At 43.4% G+C, this 27091-nt stretch overlaps 1 protein-coding gene across 4 annotated transcripts in view; it reads right to left on the bottom strand.

Moving 5' to 3' along the window:
- The window catches only part of LOC141257723 (interferon-induced, double-stranded RNA-activated protein kinase-like), a 153963-nt gene that overhangs the window by 56761 nt on the left and 70111 nt on the right, over window positions 1–27091 (bottom strand). For 2 of the 4 annotated variants that reach the window (XM_073672617.1, XM_073672618.1), the window contains exons 11-14: window positions 26766–26901; window positions 25860–25915; window positions 17307–17379; window positions 13564–13607 (exon numbers count right to left, since the gene is read on the bottom strand). In XM_073672617.1, the coding sequence (XP_073528718.1) occupies window positions 13564–13607; window positions 17307–17379; window positions 25860–25915; window positions 26766–26901 (309 nt within the window). The remainder of the gene's footprint in view (window positions 1–13563; window positions 13608–17306; window positions 17380–25859; window positions 25916–26765; window positions 26902–27091) is intronic. The other 2 variants (XM_073672619.1, XM_073672620.1) reach the window with 1 other exon arrangement.

The raw sequence follows: 27091 nt of genomic DNA, 5'->3' as shown, positions 1-27091 counted from the left end.
GAGGAGGTGGAGTAATGTTTTGGGCTGGAATCATGGGGAGAGAGATTGTCGGCCCCTTTAGGATCCCTGAAGGCGCTAAAGATGAACTCCATAATGTATGTGGATTTTCTCAAACAGCACTTCCTGCCATGGTTCAAGAAGAAGAACCGTGTATTTCACAGCAAGATCATTTTTCTGCATGATAATGCACCATCTCATGCTGCACATAAAACATCTGCATCTCTGGCTGATATGGGCATAAAAGGGGACAAACTTATGGTGTGACCCCCATGCTCCCCTGACCTCTACCCCATTCAGAACCTTTGGAGCATCATTAAAAGGAGTGTCTATGATGGCGGGAGGCAGTTCACATCTAAGCAACAGCTCTGGGAGGGTATTCTGTCCTCATGCAAAACAATTGAAGCAGAAACCATCCAAAACCTGACAAATTCAATGGATGAGAGAGTTCAGAAGCTCCTTTCGAACAAGGGGTCCTATGTGAAAATGTAACATCACCTAGAATAAAGTTTTGAGTTGAAAACTGTTTGATTTCAGTTTCTAACAACCTGCTAATGCTTATAATTTCAAAAATGACCATTTTTTTGGTCTTTATTAAAATGAAAAGGTTGATCGAAAGTTTGGGGGATCTAAGAGTGTGGCAACCCAGTAGTCATGATTACTTCGAATTCTGACAATATGAGGGTCATGCTGCAGGTAGTGCAGCAAGAAGGCACTTATGTGTCTTGCGCATCTCGGAGCCCCAAAATTATTTTCCGGGCTAGATGCAGCTAAAAATTATTATTAATTTTAAATCTGGTGAAGCTTTAGTATAGATGGCCTAATAGGATCAGTACTGCACACTGCTACAAAGCCCAAATTATTTTCCAGTCAAGATACAGATAAACATGATTAGTAATTTTAAATCTGGTGGAGCTTATTATAGATGGCCTAATAGAATCAGTGCTGCACACTGCTACAAAGCCCAAATTATTTTCCAGCCAAGATACAGATAAACATGATTAGTAATTTGAAAGCTTAAAACGGTTGGTAGGGTGATTTTAACCAATCATCAAGCTTTTACTCTCCCCAGGATGACACAGGGGTAGAAAAGTCGTTTCGGATCCATGATTTGTTCATCTTTATGAACGTGAGTCTGTCTACATTATCAGTGGAGAGCTGCGTGCGCTTATCTGTCAGCACACCACCAGCAGCGCTGAACACACGTTCAGACAGAACACTGGCTGTGGGGCATGACAAGATCTCCAAGGCGTAAGTGGCTAGCTCTGGCCATTTATCCAGATTGGAAGCCCAAAAAGAGCAAGGGTCCAGTGACACAGTCGTGGCTTCAATGTTTACTTGGAGATACTCCTGTACCATCGTCTCTAGGCGTTGACTATGTGTCAGACTTCTTGTCTCCTGTGGCCTTGCAAAGGATGGGCTAAAAAAGTGGTGAAATGATTCCGCAAAATTGATGTTACCAGCAGATACTGTGGTTCTGTTACGGTTTGAGTGCTGAACACTTGACGGTCCCACGGTTGGCAAGTTGGAACTGTGAGATTCACTACGTGCACCACTGGTATTTTGTGGAAAAGCACATGTAAGATTCTGCTGATACTCCTGCATGCGTGCATCCCTTTCTATGGCAGGAATAATTTCTGCAAATTTACTTTTGTACCGGGGATCTAACAGTGTGGCAACCCAGTAGTCAGGATTATTTCTAATTCTCACAATTCGAGGGTCATGTTGCAGGTAGTGCAGCAAGAAGGCACTCATGTGTGTTGCGCATCCAGGAGCACCAAGTCCCTGTTGTGTTGGTGGCGAGGTAACAATCATGCTTCCTTCCTCTGTCCTCTCCCCCCAACCTCGCACAACAGAAATGTGATCAAGGTCTCCCTCATCTGATGAGTCTTCCATCAGTTCGTCCTCCACTTCTTCCTGGGCTCCTGCACCTTCCTCACTAGTTTGGCTGCTACCATGCGCCCTGGTGAAACCATCTCCCCCACCCTCACATGCCTGCCGCCTTGGTGCTGCCGACCGTCTGGACCTTGCAGATGTTAGCCCTTCCGCATACAACTCCTCCTCCTCTACTTCCTCCACCTCCTCTTGTGCCACCACCTGACTCCGAATTCTGTTTAACATGTGCTCCAGCATGTAAATCACCGGAATAGTCATGCTGATAATGGCATCGTCAGCACTAAACATCTTCGTCGCCATTTCAAAACTGTGCAGAAGGGTGCATAGGTCCCTGATCTGAGACCACTCCTCCAGCGTGATTTGCCCCACCTCTGGATCTCGTTGGCCCAGGCTATACGTCAGAACGTATTGCACCAGGGCTTGTCGGTGCTGCCACAGTCGCTGCAACATGTGCAGAGTTGAATTCCACCGGGTAGGCACATCGCATTTTAGCCGGTGAAGTGGCAGGCCCAACGACTTCTGTAGAGATGTAAGTCGCTGAGCTGCGGGATGCGAACGGCGAAAGTGAGCACACAGCGACCGTGCCCTCTGCAGAAGGCCATCTAGTCTGGGATAGTGGGCTAAAAATTGCTGGACAACCAGGTTCAACACGTGAGCCATACAAGGCACGTGTGTGACATTGCCCCGGCGAAGGGCCGCACCCAGGTTTGCAGCATTGTCGCACACGGCCTTCCCTGGTTTCAGGTCCAGTGGAGACAACCATTCATGAAATTGGTTCTCCAGAGCTGACCACAACTCCTCAGCTGTGTGACTCACATTTCCCAGACATTTCAATGTAAAAACCGCCTGATGACGTTGAGCCCTACTGCCAGCATAGTAAGGAGGTGTGCAGGATCCCTTCTGCGCAGTTAGAAAGCTTGTGGCATGACCAGACAGGCTTTGGGTACAGGTGGAAGACCGAGAGGAGGTTGAGGAGGCAGAAGCAGTGGAGGAACTTTGACATAAAGAGGATTGACGCACAACTCGTGGGGACGGCAAGACTTGGACAGCAGCCCCTTGTCCTGCTGTCACCATAGTTACCCAGTGCCCAGTCAGCGACATGTAACGCCCCTGTCCATGCCTACTCGTCCAAGTGTCTGTGGTGAAATGCACCCTGTCACACACAGAGTTTCTCAAAGAAGCGGTGATGTTGTGTGCGACATGCTGGTGGAGCGCAGGCACACCTTTCTTTGAGAAGTAGTGCCGACTGGGCATCTGGTACTGGGACACTGCGACGGACATAAGGTCTCGAAAATCCTCTGTGTCCACCAGGCAGAAAGGCAGCATTTCTGTAGCCAAGAACTTGCAGATGGTGAAATTCAACCTCTTAGCTTTCTCATGGCTAGGAGGAAATGGTCTTTTACTTGTCCACATCTGAGGGACCGAGGGCTGGCTATTGTGCTTAGACGGGGTTGATAAGGGTGTCCCCGGCAAACTGCCGGTCTGTGAGGAAGATGCAGGCGGACATGTTAGGTTGCCTTGATCCAAAGGTGGTGCTATCGATGTCGGACAGCGCTCAACACCAGCTGGTGTTACCACCTCCAAAGAAAATGATGACCTGCCAATCACGCTGGCTGTTGCGGGTAAAGAGGTGGCAGGTCTGCGCCCCAAAACAGGTGTGACTGCTGTCCCCCCAGTCACAGAGGATGAAGAGGCCGCGGATGCACAAGATATGGCAGACGGTGGTTGGCCCGGCCGGCTAGGCCGCATTGTAGCACACTGAGCTTCCCACTGCAACTTATGCTTCATGTCCATGTGCCGGTTCATGCATGAAGTACTCAAACTATGTATTTTTTGGCCTCTACTTAGCTTTTGCTGACAAATGTTACAGATAACACGAGTTGGGTCATCTTTATCGATCTGAAAAAATGCCCAGGCTATGCAAGGCTTAGCACCCATGCGACCTGAAGAGCCACCACGACTTGTGGTGAGAGGCAGAGTTGTGTTTGAGGATGCAGTTGTTGACGTGCTTCCAGTACTACGTCTCTGTCCAGGAAGGCGCAACCTGATCTTGTCGTCACTAGCATCTTCCTCCACCTCCTCTGCTGACCTCATCTCTTGGCTGACTGTGGGTTGACAGTAAGTGGGATCTCCAACCTCATCATCATCACCCTGTGCGTTATCACACCCGTCGTCCTCAGAGCCAACCTGTTCCTGCCCTGACAAAAAACTAAAGTTGTCGCTCCAATCAGGTATTTGAGTCTTATCATCGTCTTCCTCATTGTCTCCACCAACAGGAGTTACAGTTTGGGAATGAGGGTCTACATTATGGTCAGAACCTTCTGCGTCTGGTCCTGGATCCGACTCATAAAGATTCTGGGCATCAGTGCAGATCATTTTCTCGTCTGGATTCACAGAAGCGCTGGAGTCGACCTCTGATTCCCAGGCTATAGTATGAGTAAACAGCTCTGCAGACTCAACCATCTGTTCTACCTCATACTCAGACGGGCAGCTGGAGATTTGGGAGCTGTGAGGAAGCAAGTGCGATTGGGGTGACACCTTTGAGGACTGGAGTATTTGTGATGTTGAAGTTGATGTGGAGGAGAGCCCACTTAAAGGAACACTTGATATCCGTTGAAGCACCTGCTGTTTTTGTGCCTCATCTGGAATTTGTAGCGATTGGCGTGGCCGTAAGAAAGGGATCTTATCACATTGTCCGCTAAAAGAAGTAGACATTTTAGATGGTCTTTCTTCTGCAGATGTTACTGTTGCTTTAACACCTACCCCACGGACACAACCTTTTTTCCCCTTCCCAACACGCCTATTCCCCTTTCCACCAGCAGCAGGCCTTTTTCCACTCATTTTGGTGGTTAACTAATTAACAACTCTGGAGTTGTTTGCACAAAAAAACAATGGATGGGAACCGAGCAGAGCTGAGTGGCCAAACTGTGGTATTAGGCCAAAACTATTGGCTGGGTTAGATGCAGAAAAAAATTATATTCAATTTGCAACCTGATGGAGGTCAGTATAGATGGACTAATAGAGAAAGTCCCACACACTGCTAGAAGGCCAAATATTTTTTCAGAGCTAGATGCAGAAAAAAATATATTCAGTTTGCAACCTGATGGAGGTCTGTATAGATGGATTAATAGAACAAGTCCCACACACAGCTAGAAGCCCAATATTTTTTCAGAGGTAGATGCAGAAAAAAATATATTCAGTTTGCAACCTGATGGAGGTCAGTATAGATGGACTAATACAACAAGTCCCACACACAGCTAGAAGCCCAATATTTTTTCAGAGGTAGATGCAGAAAAAAATATATTCAGTTTGCAACCTGATGGAGGTCTGTATAGATGGATTAATAGAACAAGTCCCACACACAGCTAGAAGCCCAATATTTTTTCAGAGGTAGATACAGAAAAAAATATATTCAGTTTGCAACCTGATGGAGGTCAGTATAGATGGACTAATACAACAAGTCCCACACACAGCTAGAAGCCCAATATTTTTTCAGAGGTAGATGCAGAAAAAAATATATTCAGTTTGCAACCTGATGGAGGTCTGTATAGATGGATTAATAGAACAAGTCCCACACACAGCTAGAAGCCCAATATTTTTTCAGAGGTAGATGCAGAAAAAAATATATTCAGTTTGCAACCTGATGGAGGTCTGTATAGATGGATTAATAGAACAAGTCCCACACACAGCTAGAAGCCCAATATTTTTTCAGAGGTAGATGCAGAAAAAAATATATTCAGTTTGCAACCTGATGGAGGTCAGTATAGATGGACTAATACAACAAGTCCCACACACAGCTAGAAGCCCAATATTTTTTCAGAGGTAGATGCAGAAAAAAATATATTCAGTTTGCAACCTGATGGAGGTCTGTATAGATGGATTAATAGAACAAGTCCCACACACAGCTAGAAGCCCAATATTTTTTCAGAGGTAGATGAAGAAAAAAATATATGCAGTTTGCAACCTGATGGAGGTCAGTATAGATGGACTAATACAACAAGTCCCACACACTGCTAGAAGCCCAATATTTTTTCAGAGCTAGATGCAGAAAAAAATTATATTCAATTTGCAACCTGATGGAGGTCAGTATAGATGGACTAATAGAATGATGCTATGCCCAAAAGATTTTACTTCACTAGGTGCAGTAAAAAAATTGGTATTCTATACACAGGTGGTATATCTTGCAACACAGATAGGCTACTCCACTGACTAACACACTCTGCAATAGGCCAAAAAGGATTAGCTTTGCTAGATTCAGCCAAATGCTGTGAAAAAAACTTGCACAGCACTGGCACAGACCTGCCTGGCAAAAACTGATAGGAACTGATGTAACCTAGTCCTGAAAAGGACTCCAATTACAATTAGTCTTTACTCCCACAATCTATCTATTTAAGAGCACAAACCTGCCTGATAAAAGTCGTAGGAAATGCTGTAACCTAGTCCTTAAAAGGACTGCAATCACAACTATTCCCTACTCCCAAGCTATCTGTAGATTTGTGCGAAAATTGGCTTGAAATTAACAAGGTATAGCGCACACAGCAACAGCGGTGCCGTCTAACACGCAGCTGCAGCAGTGAGAAAATGGTGGCGACGGGGAAAATGGCTTGGTCTTATAGGGCAAGGACATGTGACATACACTGCCAATGACACATGCCCTTGCTTGTGTGAAAAAAAGCACTTCGCTCCATGTGTGCGCTGCTGATAGGCTGACAGATTGCACCTCCCCACTGTAAATGCGGGAAAGAGAAAAAAAAAATGGAGATCTTCATTGTTCCTGCAGAGATCCATCCCCTGCCCCTCCCCCCACCCCGCTGTACACTCAAACTGCGTATTAACATTAATTTTCATCATTACTGAGAAAAAATCCAGTTATGATTTTGGTGCACGAACAGTTATCAAACATAACCTCGAACAGCCGAATTTTTCTCAAATTGTTCGTGTTCGCCGAACGGCTCGAACACCGCCCAAAACAGCTCGAATCTGAGATTGGCGAACAGTTCGAGTAGAACAACGCTCATCTCTAGTGGTGACTCCTATTGCCTGTGTAATAAGTCTTTCTCTGGAAGTCAGACGGTGATTAAAATACTCCATGATAAACGATATATTGATGACCTATTTTTTTATTATCGATAGGGACATCGTTGACCCTATATCTTTTATCAGATTTTTCAACACCAACAATTGGGGCATAACTTTTAATTCAGATATCAACGAAGAGAAAATTAACTTTTCGGAACTAACTCTGTTTGTAAAAGATGAACAAATTTATACTAAGACCTTCTTCAAGGAGGTGGATGCTAATAGTTATATCCACTATAGCAGTGGTCATTATAGAAAATAGCTTAATAATATTCCTCACAATCAGTTCCAGAGAATCAGAAGAAATTGCACTACGAAAACAGATTTTAAAGAACAATCTAACATTCTGAAACAGCGGTTTTTAAAACAAAAATATCCAAGAGGTTTGGTACATAAATCACTTTTGAGTGTCAAAGAGAACAGCAATGAGAACTCTCTTCTTACAGGCACTGCTAAAAAAAGACAATGAGGCTTTTGAACATGACTTAAAGTTCATCACAACTTACAACCACCAACAAAATGAAATCAGAGACTTTTTACAGAAAAACTGGTATATCCTTAAGAATGATCCAATTTTACTGCAGATCTTACCTAAAAACCCGTCCCTTATCTTCAGAAGAGCCCCTACGTTAAGGAACATTCTAGCCCCCAGTAAACTGCGCAGTCCCCATGTTTATTCTGGAAATAATGACAATAAGGTCAAAAAGAATATCACCAAATGCGGAAGAAGGAGATGCATGTGTTGTAAATCTATAACACATAATATCGACAGTTTCACTTCAGTGGCCACTGGAGAGAATTTTAAAATCACAAGCCACATGACCTGTGAAACTGATTTTGTCATTTATGTTAGTGAGTGTAGTTGCCCGAAACATTATGTTGGCAGGACCACTCAGCCCCTGCATAAAAGGTTAAATTCTCATAGACACAATGTGACCATTGGCTTTCTTAAACATGGTCTATCTAGACACATGCTTACACACCACGGAAAAGACTTTGGGAGTTTAAAGATATCACCTATTGAGCATGTCTCTATCGAGAACACTAACAGAGCCCAATCCTTAAACCGTAAAGAGGTTTACTGGATATATAAATTGAACACTCTGAAGCCACAGGGTCTTAACGAGATCACGGAAGTGTTCACGTAAAATCAGATTGATTGATTTTCTGAACCACGCTGTGCTATATAGTGGTGAATAGGAAACTGAAAAGAGTACCATCTAGTGGCAGTATACGGTATTGCATATAGCAAGTGTTCACCTTATAGAGATGCAACACTTTTTATATATATATTTTTTGCATATAGGTTTCAATTTTTTATAGATGAGCTCATGATTTAATGAAAAGATTAACAGGAGTTTGAGCAAAGGATGTTCCCTAGCTATTTTATTTTCATTATCAAAAAATGACAGTAGGTTTTTCCAAAATTCATTATTAATCCATTTTAACTATTGTTTTGTTGTATGCATCTAATTATTTCACACAATTTTTATAAGGGTTTGCCAATCTTGTATGTAATAATTTTTTATCTTGTAAGAAGAATATAGGTTCTTAGAAGGCATTTTACACACACAACAGGGCATGTGGTTTGATATCCCAGCGGTCTGTGTCCATACAACCCTTTAACTAGAGAAAGAATAATGGTTAACAGGTTCTAATCCCAACCGGTTCAATCCCAGTCAGAATGAGTAATTTTTATTAAGGTGTATACTCACAAACAAAGAAATAGTATACGGGGTTGCTTAATAATCGCACTCGATATTGATAACAAATATGTAATAACTCTGATGTTTGATAACAACAATATAAACATAGTCCTGTTTTCTTTTTTTTTCCCCCCTCTCCTTTTTTTCCCCCCTCATTTTTTTTTCTTTTTCCCCCTCTCCTCGTTTTTTTTGCTTTTTTTCAAATGTAACTGCCGCTAGGAGGAGCCAAGTCTGTTTGACGTCCATTTTTTTCATTTGAGGTGTATATATAGAGACAGAGCCATAGTTTTGTGATAGGCTTTTTACCTGATGAAGTGGACAGGACGTCCATGGAACGCGTTGTATTTTAAAAGATAAAAGATGTAACCTTATTCATTGGTATCATCATCTGACACAGAGGAGCGCGGACTGTACTCACACCATCATATCTTATACTACGTGCCATTTTGCTTAAGCATCTTTGCTTTCATTCAACATGTGATATATGAGCCGTTGACAATAGTAAATAGTGTTTTCTGAGGTGACAGATTGCCTTTAACCCCTTTACCCCCGAAGGTGGTTTGCACGTTAATGACCAGGCCAATTTTTACAAATCTGACCACTGTCACTTTATGAAGGAATAACTCTGGAACACTTCAACTTATCCCGCTGATTCTGAGATTGTTTTTTCGTGACATATTGTACTTCTTGTTAGTGGTAAAATTTCTTCGATATCACTTGCGTTTATTTGTGAAAAAATTGGAAATTTGGTGACAATTTTGAAAATTTCACAATTTTCAAAATTTGAATTTTTATACCCTTAAATCAGAGAGATATGTCACACAAAATAGTTAATAAATAACATTTCCCACATGTCTACTACACATCAGCACAATTTTGGAACTAGAATTTTTTTTTATTAGAGAGCTATAATAGTTAAAAGTTGATTAGCAATTTCTCACTTTTCCAACAAAATTTACAAAACCATTTTTTTAGGGACCACATCACATTTGAAGTGACTTTGAGGGGCCTTTATGGCAGAAAATACCCAAAAGTGACACCATTCTAAAAACTGCACCCCTCAAGGTGCTCAAAATCACATTCAAGAAGCACTTTACAGGAATTTTTGGAATGGGGAAGAAAAAAGTGAACATTTAACTTTTTTCAAAAAAATGTTACTTTAGACCCCAATTTTTTTATTTTTGCAGGGGTAACAGGAAAAAATGGACCCCAAAATTTGTTGTGCATTTTCCCCTGAGCACGAAGATACCCCATACATGGGGAAAAAACACTGTTTTGGCGCACGGCAATGCTCAGAAGGGAAGTAGCACTGTGTGACTTTTTGTACGCAAAATTGCCTGGAATCAAGAGTGGACGCCATGTCGCATTTCGGGAGCCCCTGATGTGCCTAAATAGTGGAAACTCCCCACAACTGACTACATTTTGGAAACTAGACCTCAAGGATTTCATAGGGGTATAGTGTACATTTTGAGCCCAGAGGTACGACAGAATTTGATAACATTAGGTCATCATATTGAATAAGTTGTCATTAGTCTTGAGCGCAAGTGCTCGCTACTTGAGTTTGCATCAGATACTCGGGTATGCACCATGTATCACAGGTGCTCGAGTGACATGTTCGAGTCCCCGCCCCGCATGTTTCACGGTTGTTAGACACCCAAAAAAAAACATGTGGGGATCGCTCATGCATGGCAGGCGATCTCAGCAACGTTTTTTTTTGGCTGCGAAGCATATGGGGCAGAGACTCGAGCATGTCACTCGAACACCCGATGCAAATTCAAGTAGCGAGCACTTGCGCTCAACACTGGTCGCCATATCGTTATCATTTTTTTCTTCTTTACTTTTGAAAAAATCCCAACCCTAACCCCAATCCTAACCCTAGCCTAACCCTAGCCCAACCCCAACCCTAATACAACCCCAACCATAACCCTAGCCCAACCCTAATCCTAGCACAACCCTAACCCCAACCTTAATACAACCCTAACCCTAGAGTTTATTTTTTTACGCCGTTCCTCGTGTGATGTAAGTGATTAGACGACTTTATTCTTCGGGTCGGTGCGATTACAGCGATACCAGAATCATATCGGATTTTTATGATTGACAGCTTTCACACACTAAAAGACGCTTTTTTTTGCAAAGATTAGTTTTTGCATCGCCATATTTTGAGAGCTATAATTTTTCCATATTTTGGCCGACAGAGTCATGTGATGGCTTGTTTTTTGCGGGACAAATTGATGTTTTTATTGGTACCATTTTCGGGCATGTGACATTTTTTGATCGCTTTCTATTCTGATTTTTGGGAGGCAGAACAAACAAAAACCAGCAATTCCAGAATTGTTTTTTTTGTTTTTTTTATGCCATTCCACGTGTGGTAAAATTGATAAGGTAGCTTTATTCTTCGGGTCAGTATGTTTACAGCGGTACCGCATTGATATAGTTTTTTATGTTTTGGCGCTTTTACACAATAAAAACTATTTACTAGAAAAAATATTTTTTTTGCATTGCTTTATTCTGAGAGCTATAACTTTTTTATTTTTCGGCTGATGGAGCAGTATGGAGGTTTGTTTTTTGCGGGACAAGACGACGTTTTCAGCGGTACCATTTTTATTTACATTCGTCTTTTTGATCGCGTGTTATTACATTTTTTTTGGGAAGTATGATGATAAAGCATTGTTCTAGTGGGACAGTTTTATAGGTCAGGTCGTTCCGGATGCGGCGATACCAAATATGTGTACTTTTATTGGTTTATTTTTTTTTCACAATAAATAAATATTATGGGTACAATATATTTTTATTTTTTGGGGATTATTTTTTTCATTTTTTTTTTAAATATTTTTACAATTTTTTTTCACTTTCTCACACTTTTTTTACTTTTACACTATGTTCCACTATGGGACTTTCACTTTTTGCAGCCTGATCGGCTGCATAGCATAGAGAGCAGCTGCTCCCTATGCCATGCAGCCTGTCAGTGCTGCACACAGGAGAGACATTACTTTGGTCATGCACTGCGCATGACCAAAGTAATATCCTGCCTCCTAGTGACCCGAATGTTGTCATGACGACATCGGGTCGTCATGACAACATCCGGAAGCCGCCGCAGACATCACTGGAAATCGGGAGAGGAGGTGAGTATCGCGCTTACCTCCCCCCTTGCCCCCGCAATGCTGCGATCAGTATTTGGTCAGTATTCGGTCAGTATTTTTTCTCAGGAGTGGGAGACAAAACCAGGAGTGGGTGATAAATGCAAAATTGGTGACTTGTTCCTATTGTACCTTTTCTCTGATTGTCCCACTCCTGAGAAAAAATACTGACCGAATACTTACCGAATACTGATAGTGGGGCCATGGCCTTAGCCTCAGACTAGCGTTAGGATAGAATCTGTTTTGCTAATTTGGACCACTAGCATCCAGTGTATATCTTCACTGTATACCAGTGTACCGCATGTTTTGACTAGTAAAGATTTGGCTATTCAGATGTGAAAAGGAAATATACCCCTTTTTGGATTAGATATTGAAATGACCTAATGGAAAACAGAAGCATTTACTTGGTAGAAAGGCAAAATGAGCATTATAAGAACACAGAGCTATATAATAATATAATATAATAATTGCAATATATTAAGAGGATAAAAACTTTAATGGGAGGAGGAGGAGTGCTTCTTTAAGAATATGAATTGAGCCAAAGTCAGTGAACATTGCTCGAAAAATAAATCATTGTCAAATGCCAATAATAAAAGACATTCTATCAGATTTATCAAAAACCAAAATATTCTCTGTAGGTGATGTGAAAAAAATAGATTCTGTCTTGTGGATGATTTTGGATGAATTGGATGATGAATCAAGTTTATTGACAGCGCTTTCTTAATTTGTTTTAATTTGTTCATCTGGATTAAAGAATACCCATCACCTGTCCGTGGCAGCTCGTTTTATTTAAGAAACCAGTGCGCAGCCCCTGATTGATAATTTTTCTAAATATATTTTAATATCTAAAGCAGCCAGACATATCCCTAATGCTCCCCTAATGTACCTGACTTTTTAGCTAATGTTGGGTCTGATCCTTGTGGTTGTGAGATCCTATTACTCAGAGCGGAACCTCACACCGCCCATGGCCAACCTCACTGTGAGTGTAAGATCCAGCTCTTTGCACTAACCCAGCACTGCCGGATTCTTTACTAAGCAGTTACCGAACGGTAACCGTTCCAATGGTGTTACCTTTCTGTAGCTGCTTAGTAAAGTGTAAGTCCGCATTGGGTTAGTGCAAAGAGAGAGACCTCATTACAACACTTAAGATTTTGCGCTTTCAAAGTGATAGGTAGGGGCTGTTATAGGGTCTGCATGCCAGGATTTCACAACCCTGAAGTCAGATGTGACTTTTGCTAAAAAGTATGGTCCTTTAGAAAGGTACTAGGGACACTTATGGTCACTTATAATAATGAGTAATATTTAGAAAAATCATTTGTCTATGGCTGACTACTGTTTTCCTAAATTAAAAGGGCAGCCACAGACCAGTGATAGTACTCTTTAGACTTTGCTCCAGAGGTGTGAAATTATTTTTCAGCTTGCATTCGTGGCAACACATCATCCTGTATGAAAGGGACATGTACTGAGAAGAATTATATTCTATGCATGTAGAACAATTGCATTGAAGAGCATTCTGTGTGGATGAACGTGCGCTCGGCCTGTCTAAGCAGGCGTCTCTTTTAAACGACTGCCAAAAGGCTATATGTTCCTTTAGCAGACCAAATCAGTTGGTATAAAGGGGCTCTAACTTTCAGTCAGCCTGCAGATTGTTAGCAAACACTATCAGTGCTGTCTAAGCCATTGATTTGTCAGATACATGCATCACATTGATAAAGTCCATAGAAATTCTTAAATAATGAAGACCTTACCTTGGAACATTGGAAGGTATCAGGCCTGAAGAGTTAGGTGTAGACTAAAAATAAGAAATATTATGATTTTTTTTAAGAAATAAATTAGAGACGTATACAATGCTAGATCTACAATAAGCACATATCTCATGATCAGGTCTGTCTATAGAATTGCTGCTGGTCTAGGGTGCCTTAGGACTTAATGCATTTTTATAAATAGAAGTCTATAAGGGTGAATGGTAATAACCCTGGTGTTTTAGGGTAATAAAATGGTTTATGACAACATTTTTGATAAAATACGGTAGTTAAATTGTTAAAGGGGTATATAATGAACATGTTTTATGTCCCCAAATACTTCTATACCTCTAAAACACACAAGTCAAACTCTGGCCTGGGGTCCAAATATGGCCCGCAGGGTGATTATATTTGGCCCGCGATCTCAGCACCCCCCACCCCATTACACTGTATGGAGGACTATGTGGGGCCATTATACTGTATGGAGGACTATGTGGGGCCCATTATTCTATATGGAGGACTATATATGACCCATTATACTGTATGGAGGACTATGTGGGGTCCATTATACTGTATGGAGGGCTGTTAATAGATATCAAAGTTGGCCCGGGACTTTGTCCAGGTTTTTTATGTTGGTCCTCTCGGTATTTGAGTTTGACATGCCTGGTGGTCCGTGATTGCTCTGCAATGTTCTACTGCTGTGACATGAAGATGAATATGGTCAATCTCTCTGAGGCTGAAAGCATTCAGCTACATCTTCCTGCCCTAATCACAGAAATCAGTGCAGGCAGAAGATAGTCAGGGTTGTGTCTTGTGGCCACCATTTGTCTCCTTTATAGTTGCCTTAATGATCAGGCAGAGTGGTCCATACAATCTGCACAATAACTAAAGAAATTATCTGTAGAGTCTACGATCAACTTTCCTTGACTCCTGTGTCTCCAGTGCAAGTCTGTGCCAACCTCCCATTACCCATTTAAAGCCATATATTTATTTTTGTGTAATATTCTCTTTTGGCTATTTTTCATTATCATTAGTTTTGAGGGGTTATTTATAGGTTTATAAGTAAAGTCAGAGTATAATTTGCTTACCAAAAAAAGGGGAGTAGAAAAACGTGTAAATATAAACCCTTTAGGGTATGTGCCCACGAAGCGTCCAGGCCTGCGGCCCAGACGCTGCGGAAGAGCGGCGGCGGCTTACGTTCATCTATGCAAATGAGCGGCGGCATTTTTTTTTCACATGCGGACTTTCCTCATAGAGGTTAGGTCTATGGGGAAAGCCCGCATGCGGACCCGCAGGAGACATTGACATGCTGCGGATCTGGAAAGACGCGCCGCATGTCAGTTTCTGTGGGTCAGCCTCAGACGCATAGTGGACATGGGATTTCTAGAAATCCCATCCACTATGCTGTAACATCTGGCCGTTCCCGGTTTGACGCTGCTTAAGTCCGCAGCGTCAAACCTGCAGCGGCTCCGGATCGTGGGCACATAGCCTTAAAAGATTTTTATTTTTAATTTAAATATATTGAAAAGCACCACACACCCCAGGTGTATAGTAAAGAAAAAAGTCACAATATAAATGTCTGCTCAAATGCTCAGAGACATAGAATGGTATAATCAGAGCACATAAAAAATGACAAAAAATAGGGAAGTAAAGATTTAGACAGTCAAGATTTTCCCTATATCGGATGATTATTGTGGTATGAAAGATAATAAAGGCCACCAAAATGACTATCTGATCGAATACTCAAGATGTGCACAATTGATATGATCAGAGTTCATGTAGCCAATGTCAGGAAAACAATTATAAGTCCTACCAATAATAGTCACCCCTAAGACAGCCAATTATCATGTTTATAAACAGTGCAGACTAAAAGTTTGGACACACCTTCTCATTTAAAGATTTTTCTGTATTTTCATGACTTTGAAAATTGTATATTCACACTGAAGGCATCAAAACTATGAATTAACACATGTGAAATTATATACTTAACAAAAAAGTGTGAAATAACTGAAAATATGTCTTATATTCTAGGTTCTTCAAAGTAGCCACCTTTTGCTTTGATGACTGCTTTGCACACTCTTGGCATTCTCTTGATGTGCTTCAAGAGGTAGTCACTGGAAATGGTCTTCCAACAATCTTGAAGGAGTTCCCAGAGATGTTTAGCACTTGTTGGCCCTTTTGCCTTCACTCTGCGGTCTAGCTCACCCCAAACCATCTCGATTGGGTTCAGGTCTGGTGACTGTGGAGGCCAGGTCATCTGGCGTAGCACCCCATCACTCTCCTTCTTGGTCAAATAGCCCTTACACAGCCTGGAGGTGTCTGCTGCTAGAACTCTGTGTGGCATTGACCTGGTCTCTAATCTGAGCTGCTGTTGTGATGTCCTCATTCTCGAAAGAGCCCTTTTAGTGTTTGAGTTTACCCTGGGTGATGGGGAACTCGGCGTCGGGACCTGTGAGGAAGAGATGAGGTTCAGCCGAAGAAGAACCAAGATCAAAGATGGCTTTGAATTAAATCTAAAATTTTAAAGTGTAACTAACTTGTAAGTCCTCCACCCTCACCCACTAACTGGTTTCTACCACTTTGTGTTCCCCAGTCGTCTCCCTGTAACCAGGGGAGCAGCACCTAGTGCATACTAGCTTCCTCTGGTGGAGAAGTGTGGTGTTGGATGCAAGAGGTTGGGTCACGACTATCACACTGGCCTTACCTCAGGGGAGGAACACCACACTCCATTAAAGAAGTGCAGCATCCCTGTGGCGGTCGAACCCTCAGGGGCGCCACACTGTCAACCTGTGATTTCTGAGGCTGGTGACTCGGATAAACTTATCCTCAGAAGCAGAGATGACTCTTGGTCTTCTTTTCCTGGGGCGGTCCTCATGTGAGCCAGTTTCTTTGTAGCGCTTGATGGTTTTTGCAACTGCACTTGGGGACACATTCAAAGTTTGCCCAATTTTTCGTACTGACTGACCTTCATTTCTTAAAGTAATGATGGCCACTCGTTTTTCTTTATTTAGCTGCTTTTTTCTTGCCATAATACAAATTCTAACAGTCTATTCAGTAGGACTATCAGCTGTGTATCCACCTGACTTCTGCACAACACAACTGATGGTCCCAACCCCATTTATAAGGCAAGAAATCCCACTTATTAAACCTTACAGGGCACACCTGTGAAGTGAAAACCATTTCCGGTGACTACCTCTTGAAGCTCATCAAGAGAATGCCAAGAGTGTGCAAAGCAGTCATCAAAGCTAAAGGTGGCTACTTTGAAGAACCTAGAATATAAGACATATTTTCAGTTGTTTCACACTTTCTTGTTAAGTATATAATTCCACATGTGTTAATTCATAGTTTTGATGCCTTCAGTGTGAATATACAATTTTCAAAGTCATGAAAATACAGAAAAATCTTTAAATGAGAAGGTGTGTCCAAACTTTTGGTCTGTACTGTATATAGCACAAACCACAACATAAATGTCTGATTCAATACTCATAGCCAATAGATATAAATGGTATAAACAGGGAGACAGGTATAAAACCTGCCAAAAGACACTATCCCTGGATAGACCAATTATTATGTTTTAGATGCATAATAATAATAATACAATAAATATTGATAACATCCCATGTCATAACACAATAAATGGGCCTGTGTCTCCCTAGGATATACGCTAGGCTGTACCTGCCTAACAGTGGAGGCTGGCTCCCTAGTAATATGGGATTATAGGTTTATAAGTAAATAGTAAAGTGTATTACCTCAGAATTGGGGGTGGCACTGCTATGCAGTCCACTTTCTGACGATGGCTGAAAGCAAAATTTGCTGATAAGACTGTAAGAAAATTCATATAAATTGCATTAGCTTTGAAAAAATTGAAATGTAAATTTCAATTTAAAGTATTCTCAAGTCTGTTAGAGAAGGCATAACTTCCTGGGGCCTCCGTCAATTCTGATAACCAGGGCTGAAGAGCCCTGGCTGAATAAAGCGGTGGTCGATCGCGTGCACTGCCACTCCATTCATTCTAATGGGAGTGATTTTTATCCTTGAGAATGCTCCTTTAACCCCTTCACGCTGCGGGAAGTGCCGTACATGTAAAGTGCTGCTATTACCGGTCACAGCGCTGCATCTTGCCGTGACCAAGTTAAGATGGCTGCTGAGAGCTCTGACAGCAGACCATCCCGCACATTGCCCCGGGGGGGTATATCGCACCCCCACGTCGGCGATTGCTGTGATTTGTCGATCAATTCTGACCAGCCAATCACAGTGATGTGACAAAGTGACACGCTGTGATTGGTGGATTGGTGCTGTCTGAGGCAGCACCAATCACAGCATACACAATGGATGGGGTGACTGCGACGTCACCTCGGCTGATTAACCCTTTTGGCTCTGATTGGCTGAACAATAGTAACTGACCAATCGGTGCCAAAAGGGTGGATTCAAAATCACTACTCTGCATGCCATCTTTTCCTCAGAGCAGGCGTGCAGAGCGGTTGTGTAGAACTTCTGTTACCTGAGAAAAAAATTTGCATTGGTGGCCAGCAGGGGCATACATAGAAATCATGGGCCCCTTAGCAGAAACTCTAATTGCCCCCCCCCCCAACAAAAAATAAATAAATATTTGTCGGGGCCACAGAAGAGCAGATCTCACGACTTTCCAGCCTTTACATAGTAATTTTCCTCCTGCTAAAGTCCTAGATCCCTGAGGGTTCGGTCGCCACAGAGGTACTGCATCTCACCCAGAGGTGTGGTATCTCACTCTCAGGTAAGGAAGGAGTACGGCTCGGGACCCTAACACCTGCATTCAACACATTCCACTACAATGGGGGCAGGGCGAGATTGCTCCTAAGGGAGAGCACAGTCCCTGGTCCCTAGCTGAAGGGTGGAACTATGTAGTGGGTGTGGGTGGAGGACGTAGTTTAGGGGAGCCCTTGTGAAGGAAGGTATACATAGAGAAGCCATCTTGTTTAGACAGAGCAGTCAGAGAGTTCAGTCAGAGGAGGAGAGCGTGAGGAGTAGGAGCTCTGTAGGAGCTCTGCTCAGGAGGAGGGCCTGAGGAGAGGCCCAGGACTGAAGGAGAAGGAGAGGAGCAGAAAGGGCTCCAGGAACGAGGAAGGGACCCCAGGGGTATGGGCAGTGCTGGAGGCCACCCTTACGCCCGAATCCACCAGGAGGTGGAGGGGTCAGGCCGCACTAGCAGAGGACTTTATGTCTCAACTAGAAACCGGAGGCTGCAGTATTTCAAGTCCAGCAGCCAACAGTCCATATCAGTCTCACCAAGAAGGTAGCCATAGAGGACCCAGGGGACGGAACAGACGTCACCCGACAAGGCCCGCGGGTACCGGATTGGGACCCTAGGTATGAGGTGCGGGGAAACCGCCAGAGAGAGAACACACAGAAGGGGGTCCCGCTAAGTACTCCGGAGATATCTGAGGGTTGACTGAACCCCTCCCTGAGTAAGCGCAACACGACGAGGGAAGTTACACTGGTACCTGTAACTTGGACTGCAACAATCGTGAGTAAAGACCCTGAAGACTGCACCTCACTGTCTCTGGGATTATTATCTGCGCCATCACCCCAGCACTACAACGCCCAGCATCACCTATAACATCTACAACATCTCTACACTGTCCTGGAGCTAAGTTCTGCCTGTGGAGAGCTGAACCAACCGTGCTGCACTAACATCAGCTCCAGAGGCTCTGCACAGCAGCGACGGCTCCATATAGTCGCATACCACAGGTGGCGTCACAAACTATATCTATAAGAACTTTAATCCCCTGTAAATAATTCCCCTTTGGATTGACCGCCCTGGGTCACGGACCGGGTCACCGCCACTGTAACATCACCCCTAGCAACGACTGGCCCGGCACCGAGTACCCCACGGCCCAGGGGGCGCGTCACCAACAAAAGTGTCCCCCAAACACAGTATGATACCCCCATGGTGCATTCCTCCACATTCACAGTATAATGACCCTATTGTACCTCACCTCAACTCCCAAGGCCCAACTGTGACTCCCACACAGCCCTCCATACAGTATAATGGCCCCTACATGGTATGAAGGACCCCCACACAAACCTTCACACAGTATAATGGCCCTCACTAGCCCTCCAAACAGTATAATGGCCCGACACAGCCCTCCAAACAATATGATGGATCCCACACAGCCCTCCAAACAGTATGATGGATCCCACACAGCCCTCAAAACAGTATGATGGATTCCACACAAACCTTCACACCGTATAGTTGCTTTTACACAGTATAATGGCCCCCCACACAGCCCTCAAAATATTATAATGACCCCACATAGCCTTCCATACAGTATAATACGCCACCTATAATCCTCCACATAGTATAATGCGCCCCCATAATCCTCCATATAGTATAATGAACTTCCTATGGTCCTCCATAGAATATAATGTACTCCCTATAGTCCTCCGTACAGTATATTACACACCCCATAGGGTAAAATGCAGCCCCCACATAGTATAATGCATCCCACAGTCCTGCAGTAATATGGGCACCACGTACTCACTGATTTTAAAATACAGTATATTTTAAATAAGCCGACCCGAGTATAAGCCGAGGCCCCTAATTTTACCACAAAAACTGTGAAAACCTATTGACTCGTATAAGCCTAGGATGGGAAATGCAGCAGCTACTGGTAAATTTACCCATCCTGGTACGCATTGCTCCTGTTATGATCTGCAACAAAACTAAGGAAAGATATGAATCCCTACGATGTAGCGGGCTGCCTGTTCCTTGTGAACAAACCCGCCTTCGTCCTCGGCTAGTCTGAACGGAGACCTATAGAATTAAGGGAGGGGTCCCTAAAAGAACTAAGGACTGGGACAAAAATGGGACACCTCCTAAACAGAAGTTGTTGCAGAGCAAAAAGGACAAACTGACAAAAAGTACTAACGGTCCCAGAGGACCAAGAACTGACAGAAATAGGCACCGAAGCACCTGGCTAGAGAGACAGTCAAAACAACACTGAAGTCCAGCAAAGACAGAAGGGCGGAGCTGGAATATATAGGCAGCTGGTCACGTGACCGCAAAATACAAGATAGCAAAAACTAACAGGAGGGTTCTAACAGCTCCCTCATGTCCAATCCTGGTATGTATGGCCCCCTCATCCCCAATCCTGGTACGTATGGCACCCCTCATCCCCCAATCCTGGTACGTATGGTGCCCCTCATCCCCCAGTCCTGGTACGCATTGCTCCCTCATCCCCTAATCCTGGTATGCATGGCCCCCCCATCCCCCAATCCTGGTATGCTTGGCACTCCTCACCCCCAATCCTGGTTTGCATGGCACCCCTCACCCCCCAATCCTGGTATGCATGGCCCCCTCATCCCCTCATCCTGGTATGCATGGCCCCCTCATCCCCCAATCCTGGTATGCATGGCCACCTCATCCCCCAATCCTGGTATGTATGGCCCCCTCATCCCCCAATCCTGGTATGTATTGCCCCCTTATCTCCCAGTCCTGGTATGTATTGCTCCCTGATCCCCCAGTCCTGGTAAGTATTGCCTACTGATCCCCCAATCCTAGTATGCATGGCCCCCTCATCCCCCAATTCTGGTATGCATGGCCCCCTCATGCCCCAATCCTGGTATGCATATTCTCTTCATCCCCCAATCCTGGTATGTATGGCCCCCTCATCCACCAATCCTGGTATGTATGGCCCCCTCATCCTCCAAATCTGGTATGTGTGGCCCCCTCATCCTCCAATCCTGGTATGCATGGCCCCCTCATCCCCTCATCCTGGTATGCATGGCCCCCTCATCCCCCAATCCTGGTATGCATGGCCACCTCATACCCCAATCCTGGTATGTATGGCCCCCTCATCCCCCAATCCTGGTATGTATTGCCCCCTTATCTCCCAGTCCTGGTATGTATTGCTCCCTGATCCCCCAGTCCTGGTATGTATTGCCCACTGATCCCCTAATCCTAGTATGCATGGCCCCCTCATCCCCCAATTCTGGTATGCATGGCCCCCTCATGCCCCAATCCTGGTATGCATATTCTCTCCATCCCCCAATCCTGGTATGTATGGCCCCCTCATCCACCAATCCTGGTATGTATGGCCCTCTCATCCTCCAATTCTGGTATGTGTGGCCCCCTCATCCTCCAATCCTGGTATGTGTGGCCCCCTCATCCCCCAATCCTGGTATGTGTAGCCCCCTCATTCCCCAATCCTGGTATGTGTGACCCCCTCATCCACCAATCCTGGTATGTATGGCCCAATCACATTACACATAAAAAAATAAACATTTATACTATCCTTCCTTCCTCACCTCTGCTCCAGTACTGCATCCTGTCTGCCAGCAGCTCATGTTGGCATCTGAGCAGCGCACACTCTCAGACACTGATGTGAGCTGCTGCTGGTATATTCACTCCTCTCCACGCCGGGACTATGGGTGTGGAGAAGAGTGAATACACTTTCTCTTTAGTAGCGGGCACTGTCAGCAGGAGCCACGGCTCAGCGCTCCTCCATGCCTGCTACTAAAGAGAATGAATATTCATTTCTATTTAGCAGCGGGCACACGTGGTAGCTGCAGCAGCGGCTACCACGTGTTCTCCGCTCCTCCGCCGCCGCAACCCCTTTCCCCCCAGGAAAATAGAATACTCACCTATCATCCTCGTATTCCGCTGCTTCGGGGCCCCCCGGGCTCATGGGCCCCATAGCAGTGGCGTGGCCTGCCACCATTGGCTGTACGCCACTGGTGGCCAGTGCGACTTATTTCCTGCAATCTCCTGTCTCCTATGATCTCCTGTCTCCTGTCTCCTGTGCTGCATGCTGTGTGACTGATCTGTGATCACAGCAGCAGTTCCCAAGTCCCTGATCCAGCTCTCCCTCTCATCTCTTCACCCCCTAAGTCCCAATCCCCCCACTCCCAATTGTGTTTTTGGCACACTTTTTTTGCACTTTTTCCGTGTGTACAGTGTCCTGTACTGGACATTCATGCTCTTCCCGTGGCAGCAGTGCTCTGATCAGCGCCAAGGGACTTTTTCTTTTTTTACCCCTAGATAAGTAGCGGACGTTGCAGTGTAAGTGACGTCTGATTTTCTTTTAGAAAAAAAATAATAGTAGTTAGTACAGAGTAGCTTTATAGGTAGGTAAGTAGCGCATTAGGGGAGCGGACGTCGCAGTGTTAGTGACATCGGTTTTTCTATAGCACAAAAATAATAATAGTTAGCACTGGGTAACTTCTTAGCTAGTGCATTAGGGTCGCGAACATCACAGTGTTAGTGACATCTGTTTTTCTTTTGCAAAAAAAAAAAAAAGAATAGTTAGCTCCGGGTAACTTTATAGGAAGGGTATTAGTGCAGTGAACGTTACTGTAAGTTTTTTTTACTTCTACTGATTTTTCTTTACATTTTATGCGTTTCTTCTAAATTTTTCCTTTTTACTTTTTTTCTCTCTACTTTTTATAATAAATAGTACCCTTTACACACGCTCCACACAATACACGTGTAAAAGCACCACTTACACACACATCCCCAGTGCTTTGAAGAATAAAATAAAAATGGCTCATTCGTCAAGAAGACACTATTCACCAGAGGAGACATATGCTTTCCTTGCCTCCGACATGGATTCAACCAGTGAGGAATGTAATGCAGCGGCTTGCTGCATTGCTAGAATGTCCAGGGGGTGTGCTCTAGCTGACCATTTACCTCCCCCTCAGGTGACTGATCACGTGACTGTGACATCATCACAGGTCCTGTGTGCACAAAAGGATATATAAACCCTGGTAGTTTTGAAACAGGTAGAGAAAGAGTGGCCTGGTGAGGCCTAGAAAGAGAGGCCTGGTGAAGCCTGGAAGGCAGAGGCTGGATCCCCGGTGTTTGAGATACCAGTAGCCTTGAAGGGCGAGAGGCCTGGTCTCTGTGTGGGACTCCACTAGCCTGGAAGGCAGAAGCTGGATCCCCTGTGTTTGAGATACCAGTAGCCTTGGAAGGTACGTGGCCCGGAGGCCCCATCTGGGAAGCCTTAAAGCCACAGCTGTGGCAGAACGGAGCTGACTGAAGTAGCTACGACCCGGCAAAGGTAAAAACGCTGCTTGATGTGGACATTCATATTGTTACCTTGCTGAAGGCTGTATCTGGAGCCAAGTGGGCATGTCTGTCACTAGAAAGGCTCTGGGATATTATGTGTAACATGTCGGCGAGCCACTGAGATGGACTATGTTATGAGCGGTTAATGAGATGTAATAAACTGCTGTACTGTGAATTACCGGAAAAATGTTGCATGTGTGCATTGATTGACCCGGTGAAGCGAGTGCCCCAGTGTGGTGAATAGCGCTACCTTACAGGAAGATCCCACATTCCTCTATTCTTCCTCCTCCTCATCTAGTGATGACAGATGCCCTAGGACCGAGGGAATCCCTAAAGCAATCTACATTGATAACTTTTTACACCAGCATCCCTCTCTTCAAGACCTTCTCTGTAAGCGATACAGTTGCATGCGGCACAGTTCGAAATAATCTGAGAGGCCTGCCTAAGCCACTAATTGGGCAACTGCTGAGAGAGGGCAAAAGCAGAGCCCAATGCAGTGACAACATGCTGGTGGTCAAGTAAAAAAGACAAGACGGATGTCCTTATCTTGACCACCATTCACCGTGACAACAGCTCCCTTGTCACTGTCTAAGGTACCACAACAGAAGTTCCAAAGCCAGATTGTATCCTGGATTATAATAAGTACATGGGGGGTGTTAATCTCTTAGATCAGGTCCTCGAACCATACAGTGCCATGCAAAAAAGCTAAAGTATGGAACAAAAGGTTGGCCGTGCACATAGTACAGATGGCACTGTATAAGGCTTTTGTTCTCTTTCGATGTGATGGTAATATGGGGGCCTTCCTTCAGTTTTAGGAGGCAGTCATGAAGGCCCTAATGTTTGGAACTCAGGAAGGTGAGGGTCCCAGTACCAGGTCAACATTTTCCTGGTGAGGTTTAGCCAAACAGAAAAGAAGGAAAGAACACAAAAAAAGTTGCAAAGTATGCTCCAAGAGGGGAATACGAGAGGACACAATTTACCATTGTGAAATCTGCCCTGAGAAACCTGGTCTTTGCATTAAGGATTGTTTCAAAGCATACCACATGTCCACATATTGATAAAATTTGGATTTACCCTGTTAACACAACACACTTTTATAATCTAATGTACTCTGCACAACTTACACATATCACCACATTATCAATTCATACACCAGTAAAATGAGAGGTATTAATTTCTACTTGCGAAGCTTAGCAGGAGCAGTACCTCGTCCTCTCTGGAGATTGTGGCCATGTGCACATTTGGAGTTTATCTAAAGCTAAACCATTTTCCCCTGTTTTGTCTACCCTTGTCTTTAGAGTTTTAGTGGAGGTTGACTAGTGCTCATCTCCTTCCATCCCTAGCCGTAGTCTTATGCCAGGGAAAGTAGGGCGAGGCACGCGATCGGCGATAGCTGAGGAGGCTATATAGGGACGTTAGTTGAGACAGGGTGATGCTTGATCAGACTATGAGGTCTCCACTTCCCCCTTTCCCTAGTGTCTGGGCTCCCTCTCCCTTTTCCCTCTGTGTTGCACTTACACCTGGCGTGACACCATTCCATCAAAGTCTGTGCTCCAAAACATCACTGCTTTCCTTCCGAGCCCTGCCGTGCACTCAAACAGTAGTTTTTCCCCACATATGGCGTACTCAGGAAAAATGCACAACAAATTTTTGGGGTCTAACTTCTCCTGTTACCCTTGTAAAAATGAAAAATTTGGGGCTAAATCAAAATTTTTGTGGGAAAAATTTGATTTTTTATTTTCACGGCTCAGCGTTATAAAATTCTGTGAAGCACTTGGGGGTTCAAGATGCTCACCACATATCTAGATTAATGCCTTTAGTCACATTTTTGTGAAAAAAAAAAGTAAAATGTTAATTTTTTTCTTTCCACATTGCTTTAATTGCTGTGAAGTACCTGAAAGCTTAAAAAAAACTTCTTGAATGCGGTTTTGAACACTTTGAGGGGTGTTGTTTTTAGAATGGTGTCACTTTTGGGTATTTTCGGTCCTATAGACCCCCCATAGTCTATGCAGATGTGAAGTAGACATGTGGGAAATGATATTTATTAACTATTTTGTGTGACATAACTCTCTGGTTTAAGGGCATAAAAATTAAAAGTTTGAAAATTGAGAAATTTTCAAAATGTTTGCCAAATTTCCGATTTCTTCACAAATAAACGAAAGTCCTGTTGATGAAATTTTACCACTATCATGAAGTACAATATGTCACGAAAAAACTTGGTGCTTTTGGAACGTAGAGGTAACAAAATTCTTACCTTGAGACAGGAGGTTGTCCGGTGACTGAATTATCTGTAAAAATGTTTGGCAAGTCCTAAAAGAGAATTTAACAAGTTAGAGCCATTTAATTAATAAAAGTAATTAATTACAAATGTACTGCATCAATATTTATTTAGAAAATATGGCCTTGCTCTGCTTTGATCTTATTCTCCGATGATCACCCACAAATTAATAGTTGCCCAATAGCATATAATTAGAACGTAAAGTACTGATCTAATTTGCACTAGTAGATACATAAGCCCCACAACTGAAGTATACATCTAAAGTTGAATAACTACAGAGTGGACTAAAAGTGGTAAACTAAAATGTTACTATATTTGGACATGAAGGTGAAGTCATCTGAAATAAGTGATTACCAATGAGCCCCTCTTCAGTTCAGCAGAGAGGTTATAAATACATTTTTGTGCTTAGGTGTAGTACCAGGGTCCCAAACTGCATGCTGCCAATCATTGGTGGGGGCAGGATTACACACATTAGTTGGACTGCCTGGCACATGATACCTAATCCTGTAGAATAATCTTCTGCTGATAAAACACTGATTGTATTGAAACTACAGCACACAGTCTAAATTGACATCTCTCTGTCCCTGTATTATGCTGCTGTCAAATAAAATAGCAAAAACCTGCTGAAAGATTCCCTTAATCAACCATTCTATCACAAATGTGTGTAACGGCAGACTGCATGGATAGGGACTGGATTTTCTACAGCTGCGACAATGGTGCGAAATGAAAAAAAAAACTTAATTTAATGATTAAGAGGTGTATTCCAACATTTTTGTCCATATAGTGAACATTAGGTGTGATTCACATGGAAAATATATTAACAGATGAAATCAACATTGATGCAAAAAAAATGCTCAACATTCATGAAGAAGCAAATCATACCGGAATATCATGTGGATGTTCATTCTTAAGTACTTTTAGTGCAAGAAACGCAGCCTCCTTTTTTGCCAATTTCTTTGTCTTCTTCATACTACTTTGTGGATAGATTCGGTTTCCAATCTGTGCACTACAGGAAAATCTGCATATCACATTGACAAAAATTGAAAGAAAAAGTTAGGCCAGGTTCAACGTATGAAGAAATCTTCCATATCATCATCCATATTCGATCAGTGTGTCCATTTTTTTACAGCCTCTTGGCATCCGTTTTTATACATCAACATTTTAAAAAATGTGCAAGACCAAATACATTTTTCTATGTTAAAATTTTT

This window comes from Phyllobates terribilis, unplaced genomic scaffold (assembly GCF_046119375.1).
Source record: "Phyllobates terribilis strain yellow unplaced genomic scaffold, ASM4611937v1 Scaffold_3__8_contigs__length_932513732, whole genome shotgun sequence".
Lineage (NCBI taxonomy): Eukaryota > Metazoa > Chordata > Amphibia > Anura > Dendrobatidae > Phyllobates > Phyllobates terribilis.
Note: the sequence above shows the minus strand (reverse complement) of the source record. Positions and strands in the feature narration are given on the sequence as shown.